Below are 19808 nucleotides of genomic sequence, written 5' to 3' on the forward strand. Positions count from 1 at the left end.
TGGTGATTGGGAGAGAAGCCCCTTGCTTTCTCCCCTCCCTTAGAAGGTTGCAGGATGATGCTAAAAGTTTCTTTGGGGAAAGGGTTAGTGATTACTTCATCAACAACACTTGGAGGGCTTTAGAGGACTGTTGTATTGATCAACCCTTACTCCTCCCTGCTTCTAGAGAGCTTCAAGAGATTTTGGTAGGCACCTTCATCCCCTTCTTCCACAAGGAAGATAAATTCATTTGGAAGTGGGACCCCTCCAGGGACTTCTTTGTCAGAACTGCCTACAACAACTTGCAGAGGGAACCTGATCATAGCATCAACTGGAAAGAGGTCTAGAACCCCCAACTCATCCCCAAGGTCAAGTTCTTCTAGTGGACTTCTCTCCACAACAAAATCTTGACCCAAGATAATTTGGTTAAGAGGGGATTCTGATTGCCTTATAGATGCATCCTTTGCAAAAATGATGTGGAAAGCCCCGCTCATCTCTTTCTCCATTGTGTGTTTGCTCAGGAGCTCTAGTGGATTGACTGCAATAACTTCAATATCAGATGGATTATGAATGACAACTTGTTAAGTTTGTCCCAAGAGTTCTAGGTTCCCTCCTCCAACCCCCTTATCCAACAACTGTGGAAGCAGATCCCCCCTCATGTGAGCTGGAGTATCTGGAAGGAAATGATAGGATATTCAGAAACAAAGAGGCCTATGTGGAAACTATGTTTTCCTGTTTCCTAAAGTTGATTCTTGAGAATATCTCGGTCACTAGAACTTGGCTGGCCTCCCAGCCCCCCTTTACCTTGGACTAGGAAATCGCTAAATATTGGAATCTTCCCCCCTCGTTCTCTCTTGTTGACTTCTGTAAGAGACTCTTAAGACAAAGCATGGCTTGGTCCCCTCCTTCCACCCATGTCTTTAAACTCAACTTTGATGGGGCTACCGGAGGGGGCCTAATTGTTGGTGGAGGGATCATCAAAACCCACACGAGGTTCCTTGTTGCTACTTATGCGGGAAACCTGAATGGGCACTCCTCTAATCAAGTTGAAGCAATGGCCTTAGCCTGGGGGGATTCATTTTACCCTCACTATGGGAATCGGGTCAATGGATAGTGAGGGTGATTCCAAGCTCATCATAAATGCTGCCAAAGGGCGAAATAAGCTTAACTGGACCATTGAGGGAACCATCAAGGACACCCTGAGGCTCATTTTTAGGCTCGACTCATTCAGATTCACGTGTGTCTTCAGAGAGGGTAACATAGCAGCTGATACTCTTGCTATCCTTGGGCTAAATAATTCTAGTTTGAGATGCTAGAGGAGTCAGAATTCTCTCATGGACCACGTCAACCTCCTTCTTCAAGGAGAGAAATCTAAAATATCTATCAATGATTGAGTTGTTGCTTAGTTTTTTTCGTACTCTCCTCTCTTCCCTAGGGTTTGTTCAGAGGTGTTGGTTTCATAATTCAAAAAAAGAGAATATTCCCACGGTTATTGCCGATTGGGTGGTGACTCGTTCGGCCAGCCTGGCTACAAGTGTTTTCTCTAGTTTTTTGTTGTTTTTTATTTCAAAAGATTGGTTCTAGTTTGTTGTTAATGTTGTTATAGCGATGGTGATGCACTGTGATACCGTTGATAGTTTTTGTATGTAAAGGGTCAGTGCCCTAGTTCACATTGCTTTTTAATGAAAAACAATGCAAATGTTATTTTTATTTGTCTTTCTTCAATGTTACTTGCCCTTTCCGTTTTAGAACAACCAATAAAATAAAATGACTCAATTATATTTTTAAATACACGAGTAAAGCTACTTTATTTTTTCCAACATTGAAATATTGTTGGCTGAGATCTATTATCTGTAATTAAAATAATAATAAAATATTATTATTATTTTTAAATGTTAAAAATTAAAATGCTAGAAGTGTATTTGACAGTCTCATTGTAATGATCATAAAATGATTTACTGATTAGATTCAAAAGTGTAAGTTTGTCACAAAAAAATTGAGACAAAATGGACAAAAAGTGAAGAATCTCATTGGACTTTGCTTGGTAGACTCTATATTGTGGAATGAGTACAAGCCTTAATTTTAAGGGATGACTCAATGCTTGGATTTGGGGATCAAGTCAATCCAATCAAGAAAACAAATCTATAATTAAATTGGGGACAACTGGACAAGATTTGACCCTATCTATTATGCTTACGCTTTGTGGGCCTCAAGAAGGTGATCCTAATACAATTTTTAAAGAATGATATGGATCTTTGAGAGAAAATGCTACAAGGACAAAAATCTTGTCCCATTAGTGCACAATGCATAACGAGCTATTTTCTATGTATTGTGACTAACCTATAGTGTGTTGGTTTTACATAAATAAATAGCTAAAGACCTTAATTATGTAGATAATTAAAAAATTTACATATGTATATAAGAAAAATGATTTGTTATTTACCGAATACAAATGTTATCCTTCTGGTGTAGGAGCACCTAGTGAAGCTCATGGAGCACTTCATCAAATTTTGGTTTGGAATGCCCTATGTTTATCTCAATTGAATAATATAATTGTTGTATTTCCAAAGGGTGTGTTTAGTGTTTTTAAGTGTCCTTTGTGTCTTAGTTTTGTGGTTTGTGGAGTTTTTGGTCTATTTTTGACCTTTTATGCCTTGTAAGCCTAGAATGGACAAAATGTGGAAATATGGTCAAAACTCCTTATAAAGCCTTGTTAGGCATTGAAATATGTTTGTATGGTTCTAGAAAACCATTTCACATGGTGGAGTCAATTCTATTTGGCTCACATTGTCAAAAAGCTTATTGTACCAAAAATTGTCAATGTTGTCAAGCAACATTTTGACAATATTTGGAAAATTTGTAAAAATAAGCAAAAAGGTGGTTATTGGTCTGTACCTGGGAATGATTTGGGTGGTGAGTGACTATTTAAAGCCTCACACAACTTTGTATCAGGTTGGCATTCAAAGAAAAGAAGATTTCAATACAAAAACTCAAGATTTTGTCATTTTTCTCACACTTTTTACTCCAAATGGTATAGTAGTCCGTACTTCCTGAGAATTTGACCATACTGTTTTCATTTGGAAAGTTGTACCATGTTGTGTTGAATCTTTTTCACCTAGGTTTGTGTGCGGGTGTGAAGTTTTAGCATTGTAGCAAAATTATTTTGTTTTACCTTGTTCTCGGTTGAGTAAGGATTTGGCTTCAATAATGGAAGCAACTTGATTTTCTTTGGCTCTTTCTCCATGGCCTCTAAGAGTCAAGTTTCTTTACATAGCCTTCTTGTACATACAAGTTTTTTTTTATTGTCAATGGCAAAGAAAGTGGTTTTTGTTGCTAACTAGGCGAGATCCTGTAGCCCGACTAGTGAACTTTCATGGTGAAAACAAAGTTGCTCTACAAACCCTCACGAGGTGAACCTTATTTTGGTTTCCCAAGGTGGAATGAAGTTTTATCAGAGCTTTTAATCCATATCGAAGATTTTTCCAATGAATAATTAGTTGAGAAATGCATTTTGAGTAGCCAAAGTAGTGAAATACAATGGTTTTTGAGCACTTTTCCTCTTGAAATTTGGTTGCACAACAAGTTTTTGTCTTTATGCTTGTAGGGAAGTAAGTTGGAAGGTTTCATAATAATGGTACAAACCTTCTCAAGAGATTTTGTGGTCTGAAGAAGTGTTTGGAGTGGTGTTGGGTGTTAGAAGACTTGAAACCCTTAAAAACCCTTGTTTTTAGGCACATATATAGGATTGTAGTACCCTTACTCGTTTAAACTGATATTTTGTTCTTGTTATTCTCAGTGGATACATTATCATTTTTTATTTAGAATTATATAACATTGTTCCATGTTTTATCTGATTATGAGACATATGATTTATTTGCAGTATTTATGTACTTATGTTTTATGGCATTATATGGTTCATTGCTATGTACTGACGCTTTACTTCATCTATGCACTGTGTGTTGTGTATCTGCGAGTGTATGGGATGCATGGGGACGATTTTCCTTCACTCATCTCGGTGAGACAGGGAACGTCGCGAATCTCCTTCATTGGTGTGTATGTTGAAATTTCTATATATGTATATATGCATGTGTGGTCGGTGATGCAAGATGTTGCAGGTACAAGTACCAGGTAGGTACGGGGTATCGTCTCCACCTGGCTACACAGGTCTGAGCGTGCCTTATATTTTCCGATGGAAGTGAAGGAGATAGTAGTTGACCCTATTTTTAGTCAGTTACACTCGGGTGAGTGCCTTCAGTTAGTCGTTCTGTCAATTGGTTTGGTCTTCATATTTTATTGTTTGATCTTTATAAAAGTCGCATGATGCTTGCTCAATTTGCGTGTCCAGTGTTCCCAATTTTTGTGTGTCATTGGTAATTGTTACGTTTATTACGTCTATAAGAGTAAAGAGTAGTTTTGGTAATTGGAGGAAAAAGAATCAAGTGATCTAGTGACTTAATATTGTTTATAAAGGACGAGTTAATATCTTGGTATGAGTTGATATGAATTTTATCAACTTGTTAGCTCGATAGTTGCAATTCGATCGTTTGAATATACGTAAGGACATAATATACTCGGAAGGCAATAGTCACTTATAAGTAGTTATTGGAGTTAAGGTAAGGTGATCGTATTATCCATAGTTGATATCGCCCATCGGGTTATTGTGTTTTTGTATATGCATGTATATAATTAGAATTATAAATATATCATATTTAATAATTTTTTCGAACGTGTAATATATATAATTCAATTGTTTGAATATATATATGAAAAGCCACTCATTATAAATATTGGAAACCAAAATATACATTTACAAATATAATTTGCTAAGAAGGATTAATATTTAAATATTTATATTAATTAAAGTTATTAATTAATTATTAAAATATAATAATGAAAATTATATTAAAACAAATAAAATAGTTTCGACCTTATAGAAGGTGGCGGGGGTTAAGGTTTGCAGTTTGGTCAACGGTGGTTGATGGTAATATCGACCACCCCCCTTAATATAGGGAGGGGTCGGTATTACCACCGACTACCCTCCTCCTTCACATACCACGTCTCCCTCTTCCGCCATAAACACTACAGCCAGCGAGCGATGTGAGGTTTCCTGCATTTACACTTCAATCGGCGGGTAATGAATGACACCTCTCGCAGTTCAAAGCAATAAACACCACTTCTCCACGTCCAAACTCTTCCACGGGCTGCAATTCTTTGCATTCAATTGCAGATTGGCTGATAGAGGAGGAGAATAGACTAGCACGTAAGGTGGAGACTAAAACATAAACATTAGTGGACTCAAGACCTGGCAGATTAAACACACAAGTCGTTGTTTGCAAACACATCAGTGTTTGAAATTATGAACTGATCTCTCCACCCAGCCGATAGTTGTTATATCCACGATCAAGGAGCGCAAAGAACTGTAGTTAACTGGAGATGGACTCCTTACATGGAGGAGCAAGAAGAGTTGGAGGTAAAAGACTCTTAGTTAATAACTATTACTAAGCCCTAGATTTAGGAGGAGCGATGAGTAATTTTTAGTATAAATAGGGGTGTGAGTAGAGAGGAAAGGGGGAGAAGTGATTTGTGGCATCCAAGGAAGGATGGTGGATCGTAGAAAGAAGAATAGAGTTAGAGAGGATAGTGTTTGATAGTATCAAGAGAGTTGTTTGTTTTTTTGATAGAGTTGGAAAGTATAGGTGAAAAGGATTGCAAGCAAGGCGCATTTATCGACGAGAGGGCATTAAGGTCTTGCATATTGATCAACACTTCAAATAGGTCAGGAATTTCTTAGTTTACGATCATTAATATTTACAATCTCTGTTATATGTCATGTTATTGTCTTGCTTATGAAATAGTTATGGTTATGTTTTATTTATCGTTAGGGATTGTTAAATAAAATCATATAATAGAAGTTGTGAATACGTTATGACTATAGAAGTGGAATAGTGTTTAAGTTCAAATTTTCATACTTGTTATTATATGGAAGAAATGTATGGTTGCGTTCAAAACCTAGTTATTAAGATTTATTAGACGTTGCTCTAGGAGAGTCAGGGAAGTAATAGTTTACTATTGATACGTTACAGAGATGGTGCGAGTCAAACAAACAGCTCGCAAATCCGTAGCAGGTTATGCTCACTACTTAAAAGTCAAGAAAGATTCTTTGACACCTGTCAAGCCTGTTGTGGAGGACAACCCAGCTCCTGAAGAGAGCAAAGAGATTGATAAAGGTCGTACTCAGAGTCCAACTAAAGAAGTTACTGTTGGAAAAGGGAAAGAACCTAAGCTAGAGTGCTCGCCAGAAAAGCCGATAATTATAAGTTCTGACTCGTCGGAGGGGTATACCCCCTTAAGTGATAATGAGTCTGTGGGTACTTTCCCCTGAGTGAAAGCAAATCTGAAGGATATACTCCTTTAGATCATGTAGATTCTGATGAGTGCACTTCTCCGTATTTTCCGGAAGAATGATGTAACACTCTAGTGTAAAAAAATAAAAATAAAAATAAAAATAAAGACATTATTCTATGAAGAAATGTATTATGTCTTATTGTAAGACTTCCTTGATGAAATAAATATATCTATTTTAATCTTCGTCTATTGTATAAATGGAAATTATTAAGGTGGCGTACCTATAGTAGTTAACAAGAGTAATTGAACTCTTAAACTTGTCAATAAGTGTAAAATTCTGTGTTATACCAACCATATTGTTCTTCGTGTCTTGACAACGTATACTCGTATTGCAAGTTAATTTTGTGATAGGTGTTGGTACGTAAGATTACCTTGTTTTATATGGTGGTCACAACTAAGTACATTAAGTCATGTTGTCAGTATGTCTTGTATGCTGTGTCTTGGCCAGTTATTTAGATGTATAACCTTAAGGAAATGAGCCACTGTGAGTTGTTCGTAATGGTCAACCTTAGGTTAGTTAATTATGTATCTTTCATTCGAGGTAGGTCAAGATTGGAAATGGTTGTCTGTGTCGCCATAGAGTTCTGTAGATAGAACTAACCCGTAGTGTCCTAAGAGAGAGAGTGGCTTTCGAGCGGGGGCCATGCCCAAAGTGGTGACAGGATAACCCGTTGGAAGTTGGTTAAGAAAGTGAAAACCTAATAAATGACTAAGGAAGGGTAGAATAAAAGTTAAATAAAACAATGTGCCTCGCACATAGTTGAGTGCTAGTACAGGACTCATAATGTAGCGAGAAGGTCTGGAATGGCAAACTTACCACCTTGTCTTTGTGAGAGGATTGGTAAGGTCCGCATGAGTCTTAGTTGGAATCGGAGGTTCGGGAGAGGTTACCAGGATAACCCAGGATGGGGGCCGGGACCTATGGAGGTTGTACCATGGTATCCACCGTAAGACATGCGATGACACTTTCTCCTTAGAGTCACTAGTGTTTTGTGAGTTGGGTCACATGATTGTAAGTGGAGTCTTGTAGTTCTTTCGTTCTTGTTTCATTTTGCTTGCTTGAGGGTTATCTACTATCTCCAACACGGTGGGGTGGTTCCCTTTCGGAATCACATGGTCGGGTGGTAGTGTCACTTCCCATCGGATGTTCCGGTACGTATCTTCAGGCGAGGAAGGACTTCGCTGATGTTCTTGGATCATGATTCATGTACAGACTGCTGTTCCTATTCATTATTCAGTTGAAAACTAGAGGTTTTGAAAAGAAACTATATGTAACTTTCATTTTGTATCATTTTAGCTCATGATGTAATTTCTTTTTGAAAACATGTATTTTTGAATATTGGAAGCAAAGAAATATTGTAATGTATGCTACTTCAATTACTTAATTCTGTTGTATATAATACATGATTACTTGAAGTATTTTAGATTCTTTCTTTGTGGAAATTTTATCTTAAATATTTAATTCACGAAGTAATATTCGTTGGTAACCCTTAGGAAATTCAGGTGTTAGACTTCCACTATGTTATTAGGTGTGCTAAGGTTTAAATTCATGCACTTAATTTAAAAAAAAAAAAAAATTATTTCACCCTTAGTTGCATAGATTATGATGTTTTCCTTTAGGGTTCCTGATGGGGCATTACAAGGATAGTCATTGTGCGGCCCTATCAGACCTCCTCATAGAAAAAATTTGAAATATCTCCATAAAGGGTATCCATAAATGCAAAGGTTTCATGAGGTGTTTTGGCAGTTTGTGGAGTTATGAGCATTTTAGCAGTTTCAGAGGGCTAATTGGGGCTCTTTTCTTGTAGCCCTGTTTTGAGCTTTTCCTCAAACCAGGTAAGAAGACAAATTGAAAGACCATCAAACCAAGTTTAATTCAGCCTAAGAGGATATTAGACAATTCTTCAAACCTCCCACAACTCTTGGTGAGTGATCTTGGTGTTTGGAGCTAAGAAGCAAAGTTTCACCTTTGTGAGACTTGAGAGCAAGTTTGAATGAAAACAAGAACTAACATGGTAGGAAGACCTCAAGGTTGGTATGAAGAATAGAAAAGGAAGGACATCAAAGAAACAATACCTAAATAAGTGAAAAAACCTTCAACAATTACCTTTGAGGGAACTTGCAAGCCAAATTGATTACAAACACACAATTTGAGCCAATTTTTGAGTATCTCCCTATTGAACCTTCACACCTTCAAAAAATTTGTGAACAAAATAATTATGAAAATTGAATTATATCTTCATTTTAAGTAGGAAAAGGATTGTAGATTAAAGATGCAATTGGGTACTTCTTTTGTATCTTTAAGCTTGATGAAGAAAATCACAAAATTATAATGTATACCTTTTTGTAGATATTTGTAAAAAGAGATTAATACCTAATACTAGAGAAATAATTTAATAAAATTAGAACTAGTGAAAATGATGATGTAATAATTCATAATTTTAGATGATCCTAATTGACTTGTCTTTATCTTGCAAAACTTAGAGCCTTAGACGCCTTCTTGTTATCAATATTATAGCTCATTCTTAATTATTCATTTTTAGTTTAAACAACACAGATATTAGGTTAGAAATAGTTTTCATCAAGATGAATTCCCAAAATAAGGATTTATTGCATTCCTTGAATGTAACTAAAAAATCTCTGATAAAATTACAACAAATGTGCACATAGTAATTTAGAAAAAAAATTAAGCATTAAATAGGAGTTAGGGATAGACTACATCACACAAAAAAATGTCTTATATTGATTTACTAAAGAAAAATAATAATATCAATTACAACAATTAAACTCATATAGAATGAGACTGTATTGATATTTTCAAAGATTTACATGGAGTTTCATACTCTAGTTCAAAATTGATTAGAGCCTAGATTGGCCTAGATTCTCCAACAATGTCATGATATATAACAAAATCAACCCTTACAATAACCAAAAATATATATTTCACAGAAAGAGAGGCATGAATTGATCACACAATTAACACCTAGCATCATATAAACCCAAATTTGAAACTACATGTGCCCATATAGAATATGTCAATATCATCTTTTAGTTCATACTTTTTCTCCTCACCCTAATAAATGTTCACCAAAATATTTGGGCAATCCATCTACCATGCAAATATTTTGTCTCCCACATTTTATTAAGATATGTCAAATATAATATAAGTAAACTAATTTTAGTTCCTTTGAAATCAAACATTTCTTCAAATAGTTAATTTGCACTCCTTTGTGTCACATTTTGCCTATAATATTTTTCAATCTATTCAAACCTCAAAACTTGAAAAGAACTATTTATTAAAGTCCCTTAATGATTTTTCATGCATTTATCTAGGTTAAGATGACTTTCTCACTATCAATAAACATCTTTCTTTTTCTTTGGCATAATTTTGATGTTATGATAAACTAATATTCACAATTCAATGGAATTATATATATATATATATAGAGAGAGAGAGAGAGAGAGAGAGAGAGAGAGAGAGAGAGAGAGAGAGAGAGAGAGAGAGAGAGAGAGAGAGAGAGAGAGAGAGAGAGAGAGAGAGAGAGAGAGAGAGAGATTCTACATTCGTTGTTAATCCATAAAAAGATTTATGCTTATAAATTAGTTTAACCAGATTAAAACTTATAATATTTTGTCAAACATGTCTAACATTTCTCCATTCTCTTCTTAATTGTTGTACAAATTATCATAATTTTCTAGTTCATAATTTGTTTCCTTCATGTCTATAAATAAAACAATTATATTCCTTATCGAGAATCATAGTCAATTCTCATATGGGTATCTTAAGAATACAAACAAATAATTGTATTCATATTTATTTTTTCTACATAGTAATGTTCTCATAGAACTTGAAGTCTTCATACTACCATGATACCTAGCTTCTCCACTTTTAATTTTTACTCATGTCTATAAATAAAACTATTATATTTCTTATCAAAATTATAATAAATTTTCATATGAATATCTCAAGACTACAAACAAATAATTATATTTATTTTTTCTATACAATAAACTTCTCATAGAACTTGAAGTCTCCCCTTTTGATTTTTTATAGAAAAAATAAAAAATACAAGTCTAAAAATGAGGTTTCCTTTCATACAAAATCTTCAAATTTGAAAACAAATCATTATCACTTTTAATCATTTTTATAAATAGACTAAAAATAGAAATCTAAAAATGAAGTTTCCCTTAATAGAAAATCTCCATATCTCCATATTTGATATTTGGAAACAAATCATTATCACTTTTGGGCACAACCTTTTAATTGATTGCAAATAAAACAAATCAATGAAATGGTACCATCACCAAAAGTCTAAAGACATGGGCTCAAGGCATCTCTTTCCATTTCTTATGTTCTTTTTTCAACAAAGTAAAATCTGATTCAATGTAGATAATAAAATCAAACAAAGTATTAATAATTGGGCCTCTCATTAAAGAGGAGATGGGAAGAGGCGTGGAAAGAGAATAAAGAGAGTAGACGTAGGCACATGTAGAAAGAGAGTTGGGTTGTAGAATAAAGCCAAGAAAAATTAACAAAGAAAAGAGTACATATTTGAGGAAGCTTTAAAATATATAGATGTAGAAAAGTGCATGGGGCTGAAGAGAAAGTAGAGAGTGACATGTAAGACTAGAAAAGTCTACTTCAAAGGATTTTTAAGAATAGAATGTAATCTTTGAAGGGTAATTTTTAATAGATATAGATTTGAATTTATCTAATGTTAACTGAGTTCAATTATTTATTTATTTTTATGAGTTTTGGGTTGGGAGATTGGGTTTATTTCGAATCTTCATCTGTATCATGATTTTGTTGGTATTAATCTTAATGAGGAAACATGGCATAAGAGTACAAGTGAGACATTAGGTAATGCTTTGAGTATGGATAATAGGGAAAGACAAAAGGGGAGAAGAAATAACCTAAGGAAGAATGTGAAGTCTAGGAAGGGAAGATTCAAATCTAGAGCTTGAGGCTGGAGTGTTGGCATTGAAAGAAAAAAGGGCACCTAAAGAAAGACTTTTGATCTTGAAAAAAATAAGGAGATGAAAAATAGGAGAATAATCAAGAAGCAAATGTTACAAGTGATTCTGTTGCAAGATGCTTTAATCTTTTTGAGTAAGTGTAAAAATATGGGGGGTGAAAATCACATAGAAGACATAACATGAGCATGTTATAATGTGAACACACTATAATGTGCTTATATTTCCAAGAAGAAAAAATACCTCTATTACTTTCTTTTCTCATATCTCTCTACCTCCTAAACATCTCACAATATCCCTCTTCTTCAAACTACACACATGTGAAATAAAAATTTAAGTATAAATGACTTTTACATACAAAAATTGAAGTATAAATTCTAAATTTTCTAGCATTGAATTTTTTTTTTTCAAGAATATACCATTGAAGTTGAGTGTCTCAAACACAAGAAAATTGAATTGAATAATATTTTTTCACTTGTAAAATGAGGAAAATCTCAAAATAAAACACTTAGGATTGTTTAATAGGTTGAATCAACTTAATGATTCATCTACACATTCTTCCTATAAAATGAAATGCTATATGCATCCACTTAACTTGGCCATGACAAAAGCATGAAAAATTTCAATTACAAGGCATAGAGATGAAACCATTATATTCACTCTAATGCGCAACGAGAATAGAGAGTTTTATTAAAGATGATCTACTAACTTTAACTCAAACATGTTGGTGTGAACACGGTATATTACCAACCTAGTTTCGCTTTAAGAACTATTTACACTTAGTTACTTAAGCTTACTTAGGTTATTTATTTTTTGTGTCTTATATCATAGAATTATGTGATGTCCCCGATATAATTAAATAATAAATCTAATTACTTTATTGTAAGGCCCCAAATTTAATAACAAACCTGTCGGCCCCTTTCTATTTAGTTTTGGCAAGTTTAGGTTGGTCGTGTCGGCCTACTTGTAACCCTTCGTGAAGTTTCCCCGGAGCCCATATATATGGCCGAGTTAGTCATTGTTGTAGGTATGCAAATTTTGATATTCATTTTCTCTTGTGTGAATTCCTGTTGGAGTTTTGGTTACTGCCATTTTGGAGGTGAAAGACCCTCCCTATTTGGTACTTGCAGTTTCGGTGGGATTCACCTCTCACCCTATCTTGCCTTTGTATTCGTTCCGGATCTGGCAAATCTTGAAATATATCATTGCTTACTTTCTCCAGTTGCGTATCTGTTAATTTGGATTTACATGCATAAGGGGAACTCATAATATTCCGAACCCGTTACTCCGGAAACCCACCACACAACCGCTGCAGTTCACCAAACCTCGACATCTTTATCCAATCCTCACCATCGTACGACCTTCACCGTACACCTTTAGCACCACCACACGGCCTGCTCTGCACCACCGTACGACCAGCGCTACACCACCGTGTGCCGGATCTGCACCACCGTACAACCAGCCCTACATCACCGTACGACCTGTCCTACACCACCGTACGACCAGCCTACACCACTGTACGACCTTCTTGGTGCTACCGTACGACCTGCCCCTACACTACCATGCGGCTTGTTGCACCACCGTACAACCTCCTTGACCCTGCCGTACGGCCACTCCACTATACGACCCTGCTCCAACCCCACCGTACGTTTGCCTCCCTCACTGGTGCGGCCAGGGAACATTACAAATTAAGACACTTGTCATGATCTTAGTTTGTCCAGGGATTTCATCTAGGGTTTTATCTATACCTATATATCAATATCATCTTATTATTTTAATCAATTCTATATTAATTATTTTCTAGTTCAATATAACAACCATTTCTATTGCATATCTTTTATGAAGGTTATTTGGTCTTATTAGTTAGATTAATTCTTTTGTGAGTTCTTCCATTCCTCCAACATGATATTAGAGTTGTGGTAGGCATGGTGGTGGGAGGTTCAAATTTATTTTTAAAAATTCTTACACACTATACGACGTGCCATTTTGGGATTTTTTTTAGTAATCTAACATTTTTTTTGGAGGTTTTACCATTTTGGTGGCTCCTTTAAGATTAGTTGTGTTGCCAAAGTTAGTAGAGACTCCACATTCAAATGAACTTTAGTGTTGGCAGTAGTTCTATCGAATTTGGTGGTGATACCATGATGCCATTAGTAGACATCAAGTGGCTTACTTTTCCCTCCTTCACCATTGCTAGTTTATTTTTTTGGCTAGAATATTGCTTCAAAATTTCTATTGATATAGGATGACAACACATCATGCTAGTGTTTGTGCAAAGTGCCATCATCTAATCTAGTAGCCTCTTAATTCTTAAAAAATAATTATATTCTATATTCTTTATTATTTTGAAATCAACATTTATAAACTTATATTCAAGATTTTTGTAAAACTATATTCTATTTAGATTTTTTTGTTTAGCTTAGTTAGAATATTAAGGCTCAAATAGATTATTAATCTAAGATTGCAAGTATTATCTAGAAGGGATGTTGCGTGCATAATAAACAGTAAGACAATATGTCTCATATCAATTACAAACATGATCTACCATATCACTAGACAAAATAACATATAGTTCCAAAAATAAATCTCATTGTAATTCTTCGAGACAGATTTTTGTACATGTTTGGGAGCCATTTTCAACATCTAATATACTAGTCGTAAAAGATGAGAACTTGACCATTATAAAAACACTACATCATCCACAAAGAAAAATAAGAACAATCAATAAGCTCTTGCTCTACAGTAGAAATTGAAAAGTTTTGAATGATCCCACAAGAGATCAAATCTTGTTGAGTACAAGACCTAAGGATGAAATTAAGATCATGTAGTAAGTGACTTTGGTGAAATAGATACCTCTCGTATCAAACAACAAAAAGATTGAATGAATGCTTTTAATGACTTCCACTAGACGAAGCATTCTATGAGACCCACCGATAAACAACCAATCACATAAACAGACTACAAAAATACACCAGCAATCTGTCTACCTAATATTTAAAAAAAGTACGAGAAGCAAAAAAATGTCCTTAACATATATGTTCTAAACAAATGGTATCACACAAAGTACAAAGAGAGAATAAGATAACGTAGCCATTACAACAACATCTTGGAATCAGAACAGTATCAAGTGTGACAAACGCTCAATGACTTCCACCATCACTAACGTCATATCGTACGAAGTTCCCTGCCAAATAACCAGAATACAATGTGAAACTTGATCAACTTTTCTACAATTCAGGTTGCTAAATTGCCAGAATGTGGGCTGTGTCAGTCTTTTCAACGACAATAATGATTCTTAAGGCTAATATGGGACAAAACTAGGTACTATACGTGTATCAGTGCATTTTATATAGACACGAATTTGTTTTGGACGTCACAGTCCAGATCTCAGCTCTGTAAAGACTAAAGAGTATCCTCCCTTCTGAAGGAAATAGAGCATCCAATTATGGAACCCACCAGCTGTGTTTTAACTAATCCTCTGCTAAACATCAGTCCAGATAATGGAGGATCTTCATTATCTGATGTTGTCTTGGAAGGACTAAATCGTTCAATGAAAGCTGGGAGAAGAGAAAGAACAAAGGTTGCAGAGCAATTGAGGAGGAATCAATTGAAACAGCTCTATACAAAACTTGAATCCCTCATACCACCTGCTATACGGAAGGTAAATTAGTTACAAGATCAGATTCTGATCTGTTTTTGTTTTTGGATTTGATGTGTGAGTGATTTTTGCATAATGTTTTGGATCATATTTTATGATATCAGATTTCGATTGTTAATGCTGTTCTTTCTTAAACTGTTAACAAAAAAAATTGTATCGATGTTTCAAATCACATTCCATGATTCAGCTCACTAACTACCTTGAACCCATTTGTAGGTTGAGAGAACTGGACTGGTTGAGGAATCCTGCAATTACATTCAAAAACTGCAGGACGAAATATGGCAACTGAAGCAATACAGAGAACATCTCAGTGCAAAGGAAAAGACAATGAAGGAAGATGCAGAATTTATTGATGTGGGTGTGGAGGTAGGAAGAGAGACTCTGGTTATTACAATCAGTAGTACTAGAAGGCCAAGATGTTTTGGGAAGATAGTTGAAGAAGTTGAAGAATATGGTTTAGATGTAAATATGTCACAGCTTTCTACAAGTGAATCTTTTGTACATGTTTGCTTTCATGCTCATTTTAATCAAAACTTGAAAGAACATGACCCTGTTCAACTTCAGTATTCTCTGAAAAGAAAGTTACTTAGTGTCTATTAAATTAGAATAACATGAAGCTCTCAATTTAGGGTTATAATGTATAAACATTTGGTACAAGGACATTAAATAGTTTTATATATGTAAAGGAGTAGAAGTAATATATTGTTGTAGCTCTTAAAATGAGGGCATTATTATCAATGTATGTAAAGTTTCATTTCAATTATGTGGAAACGAAGAGTTTTTTAAATTTGGTATAATTGAATGATTGTTTAGTTTCATGGTGGAAGATAAATTTTGATCTATACAGATAGGATATTTATTTATTATTTATTTAATAAGTAAGAGGCATAAAATCGCTATTGTTGAAGATTGTGATAGTTAGGTACACGGAATTGGATTTCCTTTTCTTTTTGGATTATATTCAACGATCATAGCCTTTAGAATTAGTGATTATGATAATTTTTTATCTTGATTTGGTCAATAAAAGTAGGTAAATTATTTATTATTTTTTAATATGGATGAGACATAAAATCGCTATTGATTATTGCTGAAGATAGTTATAATTATGTGGTGTAATTGAATTTGAATTTTTTAAATTATATTTAATAATTATGATCATTAGAATTAATGATTATGATATTTTTTGTCTTGATAAGTGTAAAAAATAATATGATGCCTTTATAAATGTGTTTTAGGCAAGTTAATGAGTTAATAATGATAAATGTAATGATCCTAAGAAATAAACATTAGGATGAGTAATTATGTGAAATAAATGTTGAGAAATTAAATAATAAACAATAGTATTTTACTCTTATATTGATGTGGACTTTCACTATCATATGTTATTAAATGCTTTGCCCATGTACTAGGGAAATTTTCAAGCTTTTTAGTTTAATATATCAAAATTGTAATTTTTTCCTAACTATTGAGATCATTTCTACAAATGTAGAAGATAAATTTTGGTCGATAAAGGTAGGAAATTTATTAACTATTATGTGATAGTGTTGAGACATAAAATCATTATTTTGTAACATCTTAGTTCTTAAAATGTGGGTACTATTATTTATGTATGTGAAGTTTCATTTCATATTAAATGGAAATGAATAGTTTTAGACTTATTATTGTTGGCAATTGACACTCATCCGGTGACTTTCGGTAGTTGCTTATTGGTCTTGGGTTGTCATTGATGGCAACTCTTTTCAGTGATTCGATTGGACGATCGTGATTCATCCTATCTGGAAGCATGAGTTAACCGGTAGGCAGTTAATCGGTAAAACAGGGCTATCTTGGTGATGGTTTGGTCCGGAAATATTTTCGATGATTGCGGTGTTTTTAGTGTTTGATTTTGTGATCTCGGTGAATGGGAAGATGCTTAGGAAGCGTGTGATTATAATCTTTTGGTCTAGTGCTATGTTTTGTTCGAGATTGAAGCCGACACGTGACAACACGTGACACTTCTTGAAGCCGACTTGAAGGAGATTACTTTTATGTTAAGACCAGATATATAAGATTGATTTGGCGATTGGTTTCGATGTAATACTATTGTGGTGATCCATTTTGGTGCAATTGAGCACAGTTTCACATGCATATTTAGTTTACAGATAACCTGGTAGTTGACTGAGACAGAAACAAAGTATTTGCAGAGCAAGGGTAGTGAAAGATCTAGTGCTTAACGAGAACTCATTCTTGCATTGTCAGATGCTATCTTAGAGTTCATTTTACTGTATTTTCTCATTGTAATCAAATTGTAAGTCAGTGAGACTTCCCTGAAGGTTGTAGCCTTCCAGGTCATTGTAATTGAGCAGTGAGCCTAAATGCAAGTGCATTCCCCATCTATGTAATATCTATGTACTCATGGCCAATAATATATGAATATTATGGGTTCCAACCCCACAGTGGTTTTTCCCTTTCCGGGTTTCCACGTAAAAATTTCGGTGTTGTGGATCTGTGGTTTATTTGTTGCTTGTTTATGTTATTTTCTGTTATGTATTGCTAAGCAGTTGATAAAGAATAAGTTTGTGGATTTGATTTTCAACAGGTCACTGATTCACCCCCCTCCCCCTCTCAGTGATCTCTGATTCTAGAAATTGGTATAAGAGCCTAGTTCCTCTTAGGAAGCTTAACCACTTGAGGAAGATCCGGGAGATTGATTCAATGGATTCCGGTTTTCAAAGACAACTCAATGTGGCACTTGAGGATCTTGATGCAGCTACAAATGAGATCTACACCTTGAAGAAAAACCTAAATGTCGATGATGAATTCATTAGTGAGCTGAACGATCAAGCAAGTGTCCATCAAGAGAATAGGAAGGAATTGATGGAAAAGTTGAAGGAGAAAGAAGATCAGATCATAGAATACCAAGACAAAACTGATGAAGTTAACAAACTTGAGAATAAAAAAGCTGCTTTGAATAATGAGGTGCAATCTATTGTGATGAGACTGACTAAAGAGATTGAGGACTAGAAGAAGAATGAAGAGAATCTGGCACAATCATTGAAGGAAAGAGATGATGAATGCTTTAGGCTTGCCTATGAGAATGATCAGTTGAAGCTTGAGTTGACACAATCAAGGAATAATGGTCAAGAGCTTGAAAGATAAATTGCTACTTTGAGAGATAAATTTGCTACTGCCAATGAATACAAAGACAAATTCAAAGCTAGCTCAACAAGGCTTGATGAGATGCTGGAAAGTCAGAGGCATGGAAAGGATATGCAAGGTTTAGGATTTGAGAAAGGTGAATCCTTTGGATTTGGACAAGGCAATGCAAAACCTGATCAGAAGAAGAGCAAGAATCCTCTGGTAAGATAATCTAATGCGCATAAATTCAATGGTAGATGTTTTACTTGCAATAAGTTTGGTCATATGGCAAGTCAGTGCAGAAGTAAGATGAATAATGGAATGATGAGCAATAACAATATGGTGAATAATATGAATAATGTTCCTACCTTTACCAGTTAGTGTTTCATATGCAATAAATTTGGACACAAGTCTAATATGTGTAGAGCAATAATGAATAACTTTCAAAACAAAAGATGCTATACTTGTGGAATGTTTTGACATATCTCTTAGAATCAGTGCAGGACAAGACCAAATCAGATGAACTTCAGACCTATGCAGATTAATGTTGTTTGTAGAGCATGCAACAAAACCGATCACACTACAAAGTACCACAAAAGCAAAAATAGTGCTCCGATAGACAAGAACAAATAAGATGAAAACGGAAAGGCAAAGGTAGACGAGATCAAAGATTAACATAAGTAGATGTGGTTAAAGAAGGATGAATCTAAGGCAGATAATGGATTTGTACCTGAATTTGGTGCAGAACCTTCATCCGGTAACTAGGGCTTTTGGCCTTAGGGGGAGGCAAACTCATGCAAATCTTGCAGTATCCCTTGATGAGATCTATAGTCGATAGATTACAGATGGAAGGAATCAAATTTCAGTTGATATCTGGGATTCAGACGGCTGATTTCGACATTTGGTTGGATATCTGAGCCACATTTATTTCAAAGTGAAATTAGGGTTTGCAAAGATAAAAGGGCAAATATGAGAGTTATTATTCACTTTGCAAATAGTGTTTTCGAGCTGCAGAACAAGGTGATCAAGGCGTCCAAACGATCAGAGAGATAAAAGCAATCCGACAAGTGATCTAGGGCATTCGACAGTCAATTGAGGTATTTTTCGAAGAGCATTTTTTAATTCAGTTTTCTGAAAATTCCAAATGGCATCTTCTTCTTCCATTTCTACTCCACTTGTTGTTGACGTCAAGGATAGAACCCGTTTTGTGTTCAAGAAGCACCCCTACAAATATATGGAGATTGACCTGGTTGGAGCTTTCTCTTCCATTCCGCACAGAGCCTTGGACCTATATACCAACAATATCATGGATGAAATTGGAAACCCCAAACTGGAATTTGTGCAGTTGCAGAGAAAGGGTTTTACTCAATAGAGTAGTGTTTATTGTTATAATCTCCCCTCGATGGCTCATTCTCACTTTGGTTGCAAGAGCATCTAAAGGGTTGAGCACTCATTTGAGAATCATCAGTGTGTATCATCAAGCGTTGTGGCTAGCAATCTTTACATCTAATTGAATACATGTCCTAGCGGGTTGATAAAAAGCCAAAACCATCGCATGTTGAGGAGTTGGTGATCTCAAGTTTATGGATATACATAAGCATTGATGGAGGGTCATTCAAATTGAATTACTTGGGAACTATGAAGCCTTTTCCACCCACAATCAACCATTTGGCAT

At 34.9% G+C, this 19808-nt stretch overlaps 1 protein-coding gene across 1 annotated transcript; it reads left to right on the forward strand.

The window, feature by feature from the left end:
• Positions 1-14671: 14671 nt before the first annotated feature.
• On the forward strand, positions 14672-15834 carry LOC131028920 (uncharacterized). The gene is made up of 2 exons (XM_057959294.2): positions 14672-15019; positions 15233-15834. The coding sequence occupies exons 1-2, from the start codon at positions 14804-14806 to the stop codon at positions 15614-15616; spliced, it is 600 nt and encodes a 199-aa protein (XP_057815277.1). The 5' UTR covers positions 14672-14803; the 3' UTR covers positions 15617-15834.
• The last annotated feature ends 3974 nt before the right edge of the window (positions 15835-19808 follow it).

The sequence above is a fragment of the Cryptomeria japonica genome, chromosome 7 (assembly GCF_030272615.1).
Source record: "Cryptomeria japonica chromosome 7, Sugi_1.0, whole genome shotgun sequence".
Lineage (NCBI taxonomy): Eukaryota > Viridiplantae > Streptophyta > Pinopsida > Cupressales > Cupressaceae > Cryptomeria > Cryptomeria japonica.